A 13,810-nucleotide genomic window follows, 5' to 3' on the forward strand; every position below is an offset into this window, starting at 1 on the left:
ATTAGCCACTGCGCTTGGCCACCCATTGCTTTAATTTAGGGCCTTTAAGATGGACAGCACCCCTCCAATGATTAGGAGAGGCCCAAGATGGAAATAAAGAGTTTATCACTTGGCCAGGCACGGTGGCTGATGCCTGTCCCAGCATTTTGGGAGGCCGAGGCAGGAGAATCACTTGAGTACAGGAGTTGGAGACCAGTCTGGGCAATTTCTATAGACCCTGTGTCTACAACAAATTTAAAAATTAGCCAGGTACAATGGTCTGTGTCTGTGGTCCCAGCTACCTGACAGGCTGAGGCAAGAGGATCACTTGAGCCTGGGACGTCAAGGCTGCAGTGGGCTGTGTTCGTGTCACTGTACTCTAGCCTGGGTGACGAAGCCAGAGCCTGTCAAAAAACAAACAATAAAACAAAAAACCAGTTTATCACTTAAAGTTCCTAGGGATACACAGTACTCCTGGAGGTCATACACAGGAGGTCAGAAAGAGACTTGGGGGCCAGTGCCTTTAGTGGGGTCCTGGGCGTCACCCAAACAGGTTTCCCCGTGGAGATTTTAATTGGTGGGTTTAAAGCAAGCAGGTGGCCGGGTGAGATGGCTCATGCCGGCAATCCCAGCACTTTGGGAGGCTGAGGCAGATGAATCACCTGAGGTCAGGAGTTTGAAACCAGCCTGGCCAGCATGGTGAAACCCCTGTCTCCACTAAAAATACAAAAATTAGCTGGGCGTGGTGGTGGGCACCTGTAGTCCCAGCTACTTGGGAGGCTGAGGTAGGAGGATCGCTTGAGCCTGGGAGATCAAGGCTGCAGTACGCTGAGATTGCACCACTGCACCCCAGCCTGGGCAACATAGACAGACCCTGTCTCAAAAAATAAAGCAAGCAGTCACAAGTTCCAGGAGGTCTTGCAGTGACTGAATGGTGGTCACTGCAGCATATCTGCCTAGTCTGTGTGGGGTGTGAGGGCCAGCGGGGCCACCTGAACAGACTGCATGGAACTGTCCCATGGGAAGGTGGCCACCAGGGGGCAGTTGTGTAAGGCAGACTTCTGGATCCACCACACTGAGGAACTGGGGGGTCAGGGAGTAGAACTGGAAACAGTGTCAAGAGTGACCGAGTTGGCTGGGTGCTGTGGCTCACGCCTGTAATCTCAGCACTTTGGGAGGCTGAGGCAGGCAGATCACCTGAGGTCATGAGTTCGAGGCCAGCCTGGCCAATGTAGTGAAACCCCGTCTCTACTAAAAATACAAAAATTAGCCGGGCATGGTGGTGCACGCCTGTGACTCCAGCTACTCAGGAGGCTGAGGCAGAAGAATTGCTTGAACCCGGGAGGCAGAGCTTGCAGTGAGCCGAGATCACACCACTGCACTCCAGCCTGGGTGACAGAGCAAGACTTCATCTCAAATAATAATAATAATAATAATTCACTAAAAATTTTTTTTTATTTTTATTTTTTTATTTTTTTGAGACAGGGTCTCACTCTGTCACCCAAGAGTACAGTGGCAGGATCTCGGCTCACTGCAAGCTCCACCTCCCGGGCTCAAGCAATTCTCCTGCCTCAACCTCCCGAGTAGCTGGGATTACAGGCATGCGCCACCAAGCACAGCTAATTTTTGCATTTTTTAGTAGAGTCTGGGTTTCATCATGTTGGCCAGGCTGGTCTTGAACTCCAGGCCTCATGTGATCTGCCTGCCTTGGCCTCCCAAAGAGCTGGGATTATAGACATGAGCCCACCATGCCTGGCCTACAAATGTCTTTTTCTTTTTCTTTTTGAGGTGAAGTCTCACTCTGTTGCCCAGGCTGGAGTGCAGTGGCATGATCTCGGCTCACTGCAACCTCCTCCTCCCAGGTTCAAGCAATTATTCTGCCTCAGCCTCCCGAGTAGCTGGGACTACAGGAATGCGCCACCATGTCTGGTTAATTTTTGTATTTTTAGTAGAAATGGGGTTTCACTATATTGGCCAGGCTGGTCTCGAACTCCTGACTTCGTGATCCGCCCACCTCGGCCTCCCAAAGTGCAGGGGTTATAGGCATGAGCCAATGTGCCCTGCTCTATAAATGTATTTCTTATTAAATTTATACTTTCAGTTTCTTTCTGGGACATCATAGATGTTCAATAATAAGATGAATCAACAAAAAGAAAGGGAAGAAGTAAAGGAGAGAGGGAGAGAGAAGGAAGGAGAAGAAAAAGTATAGAGACTCTCAGTTTTGGGGTTTTGTTTTTGTTTGGAGACAGGGTCTCACTCTGTCACCCAGGCTGGAGTGTAGTGGTGTAATTACAGCAGCCTCATCCTCCTGGGCTCAAGCCATCCTCCTGCCTCAGCCTCCTGAGTAGCTCAGACAGCAGGCATGAGCCACAACATCTAATTTTTGTATTTTTTGTAGAGATGAGTCTTGCTACATTGTAAGGCTGATCTTGAGTTCCTGAGCCCAACCTAATGAGACCCCCCATCTCTACAAAAAAATTAAAAAATAGATGAAAACCACTTGAAGTTTTTGCAAAACAGGCTGTCCATCTCAGGGAGTAAAATTTCTCCATTGTATTCATATGTCAGCACTTGTGACCACAGTGTTAAGTATTCACTTGGGGTGGATAATCCTGGCCTGCTAAATTGTTAACTCTCTAATAATACTTACAAGATAAAGAATGGTGTGGAAATCATTGCCTCAGGTTCCAGCTCTGAATGTGATCTCACAGCTGTCATTAACTCTGGTGAGGGTATTTCCCAGCTGTTAAAGAGGACAGCAGGGCCAGGTGCGGTGGCTCACATCTGTAATCCCAACACTTTGGGAGGCCGAGGCGGGTGGATCACTTGAGGCCAGGAGTTTGAGACCAGCCTGGGCAACATAGTGAAACCCAGTCTCTGTAAAAAATACAAAACTTAGCCAGGCATGGTGGCTGGTGCCTGTAATCCCAGCTATTCGGGAGGCTGAGGCAAGAGAATCACTTGAACCTGGGAGGCGGAGGTTGCAGTGAGCCCAGATCATACCACTGCACTCCAGTCCGAGTGACAGAGCGAGACTCCGTCTCAAAAAAAATAAATAAAATAAAGAGGACAGCAGTTTCTATACTGCTGACCTTAGGACTGTGAGAATCACATGAGGAGACATGAAAACACCTTGCAAAATGTGAAAATAAGCACTGTGACTCATGGTTAGGTTTTCTGAAGCTGCTCATAAAGGTTCTGAGGGTCGTAGGGTCAAAAGCCATCAGGTTTGTGTTACTGCTTCCTGAGGCCAATCTCTGGAATCTGCAGCTCTCTCCTGGCCTTGCCCTTGGGAGCAGCAGCCCCAGTGGGCCTCCCTAGGTGCCGTGGAGACACACTTGTCTCCAGTAGAAGAGACAGAAATGGAAGAATCATTAAACCAGCAGTTAGGTCTGGGCGCAGTGGCTCACACTTACAATCCCAACACTTTTGGAGGCTGAGAACAGAGGATCGTTTGAGGCCAGGGGTTCAAGACCAGCCTGGACAACATAGCAAGACCCCCATCTCCACAAAAAATTTAAATATTAGCCAGGTGTGGTGGTGTGCACCTGTGGTCCCAGTTACTCAGGAGGTCAAAGAAGAAGGTCCGCGTGAGCCCAGGAGTTCCAGGCTGCAGTGAGCTATGATCTTACCACTGCACTCCTGCCTGGGCGACAGAGCAAGACCCTGTCTCAACAAAAAAATAAAAATAAAAAATAAGCAGCAGTTAAACCAGGAGAGAATGGAGTGGGCGGAGGCATAAAGTCATTGTTTTTTAAGTATATAAAAGCTTTAAAGGCTTTTTATTGTTTCACCTTAATACCCTGACAAATTTCTGCTCTTGGCTTCATGATCCCAAGTCTTAGCTCTTTCTGTTTACACAGGCGGTGTTCATAATCGGAATGAACAATGGCGTCACACGGACAATCAGCCATGCCTGAGTCCATCCTAGTGTAGGCATGGGCGTGACTCATGGGAGAGCTGTTCCGTAGCTGTTTCCAGTGAGTCCAGAATTCAAAAAGTATGAAAGGGGTTAGTGCAGTTCTTGCATAATTTCAAACTCACTCCTCGAACACAACAAAGCAGGGATTGTCTGAGACAGCAGCTTTTGGGTGGTTTGCTGAGAGCTGGGCAGCCTGTGGGACCAGCCCCTCCTATAATGGGTTCCATGCAGCCATCAGTATTTATCAGGGGATCAGATCCCTCTGACCCAAATTCATGTCCACCTTATGTTCAGCCCACAGCCCTGTGGATGTGCTCTGAAACCACCTTTGCATGCTTGTGAAAGATGGACCAGAAAAGAAAAATGAGAACCCAGGAGGCGGAGGTTTCAGTGAGCCGAGATTGTGCCACTGCACTTCAGCCTGGATGACAGAGCAAGACTCTGTCTCAAAAACAAACAAACAAACGAAAAACAGACACACACATACAAATGAAACCACGTCTGCAAAAACTCTAACAAAGTGAGATGTAAATTTAACCACCCCCCCATCTTGCCTTTAGCCTTCAAACTGCCCTTAATCATATAGCTGGGCTTGGACCAAGCTAACCTGGGAGATGTTTAGTTTATAGCTTAAATGACAATAGCTTGGTGGGGTGCGGCGTCTCACACTTGTAATCCCAGCACTTTGGGAGGCCAAGGCGGGAGGATCACGAGGTCAGGAGTTTGAGACCAGCTTGACCAACATGGTGAAACCCCGTCTCTACTGAAAACACAGAAAAAAATTAGCCGGGCATGGTGGCACATACCTGTAATCCCAGCTACTCAGGAGGCTGAGGCAGGAGAATCACTTGAACCCAGAAGGCGGAGGTTGCGGTGAGGCAAGATTGCGCCACTGCACTCCAGCCTGGGTGGCAGAGTGAGACTCGTCTCAAAAAAAAAAAAAAAGATAGTAGCCCTTCCCCAAAACTCAACCGCCTTCATAAAGCTAGTGAGAGACCACCAGGCTAGGTGGATGCGAGAAGCCTAAATTCTGCCAAGGTGTACACATAAACATCGTTTCCAGTTATTATTCCAGAGGGCAGGCACAAGATTTGCAACTGCCCGTTACTCCTGCAGGTTACATCACGACTGTAGAACCTAAAATTGGCCTTTTGAGATGTCTTTTCAGGTTTTCGCATTTCTTTTTTTTTGAGACAGAGTTTCACTCTGTCGCCCAGGCTGGAGTGCCGTGGTGTGATCTCTCCACTCACTACAGCCTCTGCCTCCTGGATTCAAGTGATTCCCCTGCCTCAGCCACCCAAGTACCTGGGATTACATAGGTGTCTTCCACCACGCCCTGCTAATTTTTGTATTTTTAGTAGAGATGGGGTTTCACCGTGTTGGTCAGGCTGGTCTTCAACTCCTGATCTCAAGTGATCTGCCTGCCTCGGCCTCCCAAAGTGCTGGAATGACAGGCGTGAGCCACCGTGCCTGGCCCAGGTTTTTGCATTTCTGACCATCAATGGCTCCACCTGGACCCGATGACCTCCTGCCCCCACCCCCGCCACCCCACCACCTCACCCCACCCTACCCCACGGCCCCAGCCAGAAGCAAATCCCCTGGCCTGCCGAAGCATCCTTGAAAAAGTCTAACCTCTGAATTTTTGGGGAGATTGATGTAAGAATAAAGCTCCGCCCTCCTGTTTGGCTGGTTCTGCATGAATTAATCTCTGTCTCTATTGCAATTCCCCAGTCTTAAGAAATGGGCTGGGCCGGGCGCGGTGGCTCAAGCCTGTAATCCCAGCACTTTGGGAGGCCGAGACGGGTGGATCACAAGGTCAGGAGATCGAGACCATCCTGGCTAACCCGGTGAAACCCCGTCTCTACTAAAAAATACAAAAAACTAGCCGGGCGAGGTGGCGGGCGCCTGTAGTCCCAGCTACTCGGGAGGCTGAGGCAGGAGAATGGCGTGAACCCGGGAGGCGGAGCTTGCAGTGAGCTGAGATCCGGCCACTGCACTCCAGCCTGGGTGACAGAGCGAGACCCCATCTCAAAAAAAAAAAAAAAAAAAAGAAATGGGCTGTATCTGGGCCGCGGGCAAGAAGAACCCATGGGGCAGTAGCAGCTGTGACGGTCAGACGGTGAAAACCAGTGGGGGCTCGGTCCTCCCACCCGCCCACCAGTGGCCTGTCCCTGCCATGCGCACCGGGAGGTGCAGAGGCTGACGCCGTTTGCAGCACTTTTCAAGGTCCTGGCATGCCTGGTCCTGCCCAGGGCTTGGCACTGCTGAAAAGTGCAAACACCGCAAAACAGTTTCTAGGAGAGCGGCCAGGAGGCATTCACAGTTGGGAAGAACGGCCTCATTGTTTGGAATCTCATTTAAATGTTGCCAAACCTATTTCATGTCTCTCCTTCAGAAACTGATTTGGAAGGAAATTTGATTCATCTGATTTGCTTATGTGGCTGAATAATTATTTATTTGGCCAAATTTGGTTGAATGATAAATTTTTCCACTAATTCTCAATATTAAAACCTTATGGCTTTTTCTACTGAATTATCCAACAGTATCCACTTCCTAACCCCGTGGCTTTCCCCTCCCCCCATTTTTCCTCCAGGGAGGGTATAGACTCTCACACATTCAAAGCATGTTCTGAAATTTCCCTTGCTTGGCTCTGCTCAAAACAAACGTAAACCTGGCTTTCAAGTATTTCCAAGTCATCTATAAAAAAGAAATAGTTTATATAGGCTGATAGAAGTTATTAATATTTAATTCATTTAGGGGAAAATGCTGGCCTTTGTGATTGGTAAAACTTGTTTTTATTTCTTTTACTTTATGTGATTTTTGAATATCCTTTTTTTTTTTTAAGAGACGGGGTCTCACTGTCACCCAGGCTGGAGTGCAATGGCGCAGTCACAGCTCACTGCAGCCTCGAACTCCTGAGTTCAAGGAATCCTCCCATCTCAGCCCACCAAGTAGCTGGGACTACAGGTGCGTGTCACCACACCCAGCTAATGTTTTTATTTTTTGTAGAGACAGGGTCTTGCTGTGTTGCCCAGGCTGGTCTTGAACTCCTGTCCTCAAGTGATCCTCTTACCTTGTCCTCCCAGAGTGCTGAGATTACAGGCGTGAGCCCAAATATCTTTTTTTTTTTTTTTTTTGGACAGAGTCTCGCTCTGTCACCCAGGCTGGAGTGCAGTGGCGCGGTCTCAGCTCACTGCAAGCTCCGCCTCCCAGGTTCACGCCATTCTCCTGCCTCAGCCTCCCGAGTAGCTGGGACTACAGGCGCCCGCCACCGTGCCCGGCTTATTTTTTGTATTTATTTTTAGTAGAGACGGGGTTTCACTGTGTTATTCAGGATGGTCTCCATCTCCTGACCTCATGATCTGCCCACCTCGGCCTCCCAAAGTGCTGGGATTACAGGCGTGAGCCACCGCGCCTAGCCCAAATATCCATTTTTAATCAGTACTTTTGTTTAAGACTCTATTGTTATATTGGAGGGAAAAAAAAAACCCTTTGTAACATTTCATATATGACAAATCCCAAGAAGTAAAAAAAGGACTTTCAAGGCCCCAGGGCTTCAGGAAGTGGGAGTGGGCTCATGGGGTGAGGACACTGTGCCTAGCACTAAGCAGAGTCTTAAGCCTGTTTCTTGCCTGGGGCTGTTTATGCTTCAACACAGTACCTGAAATATTGGGTATTCCAATATCCAAGAGGCAGAACTGCAAATTCCACAAATCCATTCTGACACATGGATAAACTTTTATTGATATACCAAAGAGAAACCAATATTCACCGAAAGCTGCCGAATCCATCTTTCTAAGAGTAAAGGTGTTTGTTTGACTCTCCACACTTAAAACACTTTGTATGAAATATAGCTAGGAATATACAGAAAGAATTCAGATTACAAAACTCTACAGGAAATCAATAGTCATCATATAATACTGGAAATACAGTTAAAAAAAAAAAAAAAGCGATCTTCTAGGAGTCCTAACTGTAGTTTAAAGTATTGATCATCTGTGCCAACTCTCTATAGCAAGTGGTAATAGGCAATTGTAAGCAAACAGTATCAACCTGTATCACTTGTAAAAATCCATCCGAAGGTGTTCGGAGCTGTGTGACAGTGGATGTTATTCTTCCAGCTCTCCCACCAGCTCCACAAAATCAGTGATATACCATTTGGCGTTATCCTTGACTTGTTGCCTGATCACATTTCCTCCAAATCCAATGAAAGCATCCTAAGAAGGAAGAAAAGAGAGAGAAATTATTCTTATTTTTATTTATTTATTTATTTATTGGAGTCTTGCTCTGTCGCCCAGGCTGGAGTGCAGTGGCACAATCTCGGCTCACCGCAACCTCTGCCTCCTGGGTTCAGGTGATTCTCATGCCTCAGCCTCCTGAGTAGCTGAGACTCCAGGTGTGCACCAACTTGCTGGGCTACTTTTTAAATTTTTTTGTAGGGTCGTTCTATGTTGCCAGACTGCTCTCAAACTCCTCCTGCTTCAGCTTCTGAAGTGCTGGGATTACAGTTATGTTCCACTGCACCCATCCAATTTTGTCGTTCTTTTTTTGTTTATTGAGACAGGGTCTTACCCTGTCACCCAGGCTGGAGTGCAGTGGCACAGTCATGGCTCACTGCACCCTTGAACTTCTGAGCTCAATTGATCCTCCTGCTTCAGCTTCCTGAGTAGCTGGGATGACAGGTGCACATCACAATCCCTGAGTAATTTTTTAGAGACAGAGTTTTGCCATGTCGCTCAGCTGGTTTTGAACCTCTGTGCCTAAGCAATCCTCCCAAAGTGCTGGGATCACAGGCGTGAGCCACCACTTCTGGCTGATTTTGTCATTTCTTGAAAACGAGATTGGGAGCTCCCTGAGAAATCTCTTCATTTTACCTTTATGTATTCCTCATTAAACTAGTAGCCCAATGTTCATTACTTAGACAACTCCAACAGTGGTTATAAATTATCTAAGCTAACAATAAAAATACTCAAAGGTGGTTGGGTGTGGTGGCTCATGCCTGTAATCCCAGCACTTTGGGAGGCTGAGATGGGTGGATCACCTGAGGTCAGGAGTTCGACACCAGCCTGGCCAACATGGTGAAACCCTGTCTCTACTAAAAATACAAAAAATTAGCTGGGCGTGGTGGTGGGCGTCTGTAATCACAGCTACTTGGGAGGCTGAGGCAGGAGAATTGCTTGAACCCAGGAGGCAGAGGTTGCAGTGAGCCAAGATCACGCCATTTCATTCCAGCCTGGGTGAGAGAGCGAGACTCTGTCAAAAAAAAAAAAAAAAAGGCCGGGCGCGGTGGCTCACGCCTGTAATCCCAGCACTTTGGGAGGCCGAGGCGGGCGGATCACAAGGTCAGGAGATCGAGACCACGGTGAAACCCCGTCTCTACTAAAAAATTACAAAAAATTAGCCGGGCGCGGTTGTGGGCGCCTGTAGTCCCAGCTGCTCGGGAGGCTGAGGCAGGAGAATGGCGTGAACCCGGGAGGCGGAGCTTGCAGTGAGCCGAGATCGCGCCACTGCACTCCAGCCTGGGCTGGGCAACAGAGCGAGACTCCGTCTCAAAAAAAAAAAAAAAAAAAAAAAAGGATTCAAAGGCTATGTGTGGTGTGGCTCATGCCTGTAATCCCAGCACTTTGGGAGGAGGCCAAGGTGGGCAGATCACCTGAGGTTGGGAGTTTGAGACCAGCCTGGCTGGAACTTTTTATTTTTATTTTTTTTGAGATGGAGTCTTGCTCTGTCATGCCCAGGCTGGAATACAGTGGCGCGATCTCGGCTGACTGCAATCTCCCGCCTCCCGGATTCAAGAGATTCTCCTGCCTCAGCCTCACGAGTGCTGGGATTACAGGCGCCCACCAACATGCCTGGCTAATTTTTGTATTTTTAGTAGAGATAGGGTTTTGCCATGCTGGCCAGGTTGGTCTCAAACTCTTGACCTTAGGTGATCCGCCCATCTCTGCCTCCCAAAGTGCTGGGATTACAGGCATGAGTCACCTTCGTGCCTGGCTAAAAAGGTTCCTTTGAACCCTTTTTCTTTCATCATTCACAAAGAGTATGAATTTTTTTTTTTTTAGACAATCCCTATTTTTAGATCTCAGGAAACTAGGAGTAAAAACTTCAGCACTATATATATATATTTTTAAGATGGAGTCTCACTCTGTCATCCAGGCTGGAGCACAGTCACGCAATCTCGGCTCACTGCAACCTCCACCTCCTGGGTTCAAGTGATTCTCATGCTTCAGCCTCCTGAGTAACTGCAATAATAGGCACCATCACCACTCCCAGCTAATTTTTTTGTATTTTTTGTAGAGATGGGGTTTCACCATGTTGCCCAGGCCGGTCTCAAACTCCTGGCCTCAGGTGATCTGCCTGCCTCAGCCTTCCAGAGTGCTGGGATTACAGGCATGAGCCACCGTGCCTGGCCACACTATATTTTGGTGTAGTTTTTCTTTTTTTTTTTTTTTTTGAGACAGAGTCTCGCTCTGTCGCCCAGGCTGGAGTGCAGTGGCCGAATCTCAGCTCACTGCAAGCTCCGCCTCCCGGGTTCACGCCATTCTCCGGCCTCAGCCTCCCGAATAGCTGGGACTACAGGCGCCCACCACCTTGCCCGGCTAGTTTTTTGCATTTTTTAGTAGAGACGGGGTTTCACCGTGTTAGCCAGGATGGTCTGGATCTCCTGACCTCGTGATCCACCTGTCTCGGCCTCCCAAAGTGCTGGGATTACAGGCTTGAGCCACCGCGCCCGGCGGGTGTAGTTTTTCTTACATTAGAATGACATAACAAAGGCAAAGCCCTATGTGAAATGGACCCACTTGATATTTACGACACTTGCTATATATAGTATTTGATTTTTTATATATATATGGAGAGAGAGAGAGAGAGAGGGAGAGTGCACATGCGCGCATTGATTTTAAAATGCTTAGAAATAAAATCCCTGGCTGGGCATGTTGGCTCACACCTATAATCCCAGCACTGTGGCAGGCCAAGGCAGGAAGATCGCTTAAGCCAGGATTCAAGATTAGCCTGGGCAACATAGTGTGAGACCTCATCTCTACAAAACATAAACAAAATTAAATAGGTGTGGTGGCATGCGCCTGCAGTCCCAGCTACTCAGGAGGCTGAGATGGGAAGATTGCTTCAGTCTGGGAGGTCGAGGCTGCAACGAGCTAAGATTGCGCCACTGTACTCTGGCCTGGGTGACAGAGCAAGACCCCAAAAAATAAACAAAACCTCTGCTAGTCTCAGAAAATGAAGTTAGTTCAGAGGAATAAAATGCCGTGGTGGCGTGGGATGCAGTGGCGCACACCTGTAATCCCAGCTACCCAGGAGGCTGAGGTGGGAGGATCCTTTGAGCCCAGTAGTTCAGGGCTGTGATAAGCTATGATTGCACCACTGCACTTCAGCCTGGGCAACATAGCAAGACCCTGTGTCCAAAAAATAATAAATAAGTAAATAAAAAGAAAATGCTCTGATATGTTACAGATAAATCATATAATCTCTGCAAGCCTCAGTTCCCCTATCAGTAAGAAGAACACAATATTTGGCCAGGCATGGTGGTTCACACCTGTGATACCAGCACTTTGGGAGGCCAAGGCAGGGGAGATTGCTTGAGCTCAGGAGTTCGAGATCAGCCTGGGCAATATGGTGAAACTCTGCCTCTGCCAAAAACACAAAATCTTAGCTGGGTGTGGCAGAATGCGTCTGTGGTACCAGCTACTTGGGGGGCTAAGGTGGGAGAATCCCTTGAACCCAGAGGGCGGAGATTGCAGTGAGCTGAGAGTACACCACTGCACTCCAGCCTGGGTGACACAGTGAGACTCTGTCTAAGAAAAACAAAACAGAACAAAACATAATATTTGACCTCACAGGGCTGCTATGAGGATTAAATGAGGTAATGTATGAGGAACTAGTATATAAAGTATCAAATGATGTTAAAATCTCAGTTATGAGTTGTTGATGGTATTATTTGGGGAAATGAAACCAACCTATTGAGCACACACCTAGGCTAAAAGATGGTGCCCATACTACAGGGATAAGGCATTGTTAAAAGTTTTAAAAGGTTTTTAGTTCCTTATTCATAACTTTTCTTGGGTTTGCATAAAGTTGACAAAACAAGATTCAATTTTTTATTATTTCATTTTTATCTTGTAATCAGAGTTGTTTTTGTTTAACTCCTGTTTTAAATCTTACATAGTTCTAAATCAGCTGTTTTTATTTTATTTATTTATTTTGTAGAGATGAGGTCTCACTATGTTGCCCAGGCTGGTCTCAAACTCCTGTGCTCAAGTGATCTGCCTGCCTTGACCTCCCAAAATGTTGGGATTATAGAATAAATCAGCTGTGAAAACAAAAGTACGGCCGAGCGTGGTGGCTCATGCCTGTAATCCCAGCACTTTGGGAGGCCAAGGCAGGCAGATCACCTGAGGTCAGGAGCTCAAGACCAGCCTGGCCAATGTGACGAAACCCCATCTCTACTAAAAATACAAAACTTAGCCAGCATGGTGGCGTGTGCCTGTAATCCCAGCTACTTGGGAGGCTGAGATACCAGAATGGTTTGAACTGGGAGGCAGATATTGCAGTGAGCTGAGATCATGCCACTGCACTCCAACCTGGGCAACAAAGGGCGAAACTCCGTCTCAAAAAAAAAATAAAGAAATAATAAATAAATATATTAAAAAAACAAAAGTACAACCTGCAAAAATATTAGCATCCTTAATACATACAGCAGGGGGACAGGCTTCCATGTCTGTGGCACCATCTCCAATCATGATTATTTTCTTAAAATGAAATTTTTCCTTTAAAAGTTTAATCACTTTTCCTTTTCCACCAGATTCAGCTGTTGGCTGTGTCTCATCAAAACCTGCATATTCACCTTAAAAGAGCAATAAAAACAAGGTTAAAGACCCACAGAAGTATCTTACCAGTGACAGCTTTCTGCATAGATGAGATCTTCACTTAAATGTCACTGAGAAGGTTAAAAATGGCCCTGGGTAAAGTCGCACAGCCTGGAGCTCCACACCTGTTCCTGGGAATAAACAAGCTTTACTTTTTCTCCTTTTATGATTATGATTATGATTATAGAAATGGGGTCTTGGCATGTTGCCCAGGTTGGTCTGGAACTCCGAGGCTCATGTGATTCTCCTGCCTCGGCCTCCCAAAGTGCTGGGATTACAGGTGTGAGCCACCACACCCAGCCAACCTTTGCTTTTAAATTACAAATATCAATTGTAGAGATGACCTCTATTAGGTCATAAATACCTAGGGGTGAATTTGTTGTATCCTTCAAGCTTCCAGTAATTCTCAAACTTTGTTGAGGTAGCAGAACACCATACAATAGTAATATATCAAATTAATTAATTATTTATTTTTGAGACAGAGTCTCACTCTGTTGCCCAGGCTGGAGTGCAATGGCATGATCTCCGTTTACTGCAATATCCGCCTCCCAGGTTCAAGCCATTCTCGTGTCTCAGCCTCCCAAGTAGCTGGGATTACAGGCGCATGCCACCATGCTGGCTAAGTTTTGTGTTTTTAGTAGAGATGGGGTTTTGCCATGTTGGCCAGGCTGGTCTCGAACTCCTGACCACAGATGATCAGCCTGCCTCGGCCTCCCAAAGTTCTGGGATTACAGGCGTGAGCCTCCGCACCCAGTCTTAATATATTAAATTTAAAATGTTAATATATTATGTCACCCAAAAGGAAATTCCAGCTTATTTCTGATCAATTATTTCTGTTGTTACAGTAATTACCACACTCATTCTTGACTTCTTTTTTCAATGACCTCTATCTCTAGACCACTCAAGAATGTTCTATTAACATGCGGTGGCTCGTGCCTGTAATCTCAATACTTTGGGAGGCGAGGCAGGTGGATCATCTGAGGCCAGGAGTTTGAGACCAGCCTGACAAACATGGTGAAACCTCGACTCT

At 47.0% G+C, this 13,810-nt stretch overlaps 1 protein-coding gene across 15 annotated transcripts in view; it reads right to left on the reverse strand.

Annotated features, from left to right (window-relative positions):
* Nucleotides 1-7,619: 7,619 nt before the first annotated feature.
* Nucleotides 7,620-13,810, reverse strand: part of PSPH (phosphoserine phosphatase) — a 43,556-nt gene continuing 37,365 nt past the window's right edge. For all 15 annotated transcript variants that reach the window (XM_065541936.1, XM_074034951.1, XM_065541928.1 and 12 more), the window contains 2 exons: nucleotides 12,610-12,758; nucleotides 7,620-8,115 (listed from right to left, as the gene is read on the reverse strand). In XM_065541936.1, the coding sequence (XP_065398008.1) occupies nucleotides 8,008-8,115; nucleotides 12,610-12,758 (257 nt within the window). In that variant the 3' untranslated portion in view covers nucleotides 7,620-8,007. The remainder of the gene's footprint in view (nucleotides 8,116-12,609; nucleotides 12,759-13,810) is intronic.

The sequence above is a fragment of the Macaca fascicularis genome, chromosome 3 (assembly GCF_037993035.2).
Source record: "Macaca fascicularis isolate 582-1 chromosome 3, T2T-MFA8v1.1".
NCBI lineage: Eukaryota > Metazoa > Chordata > Mammalia > Primates > Cercopithecidae > Macaca > Macaca fascicularis.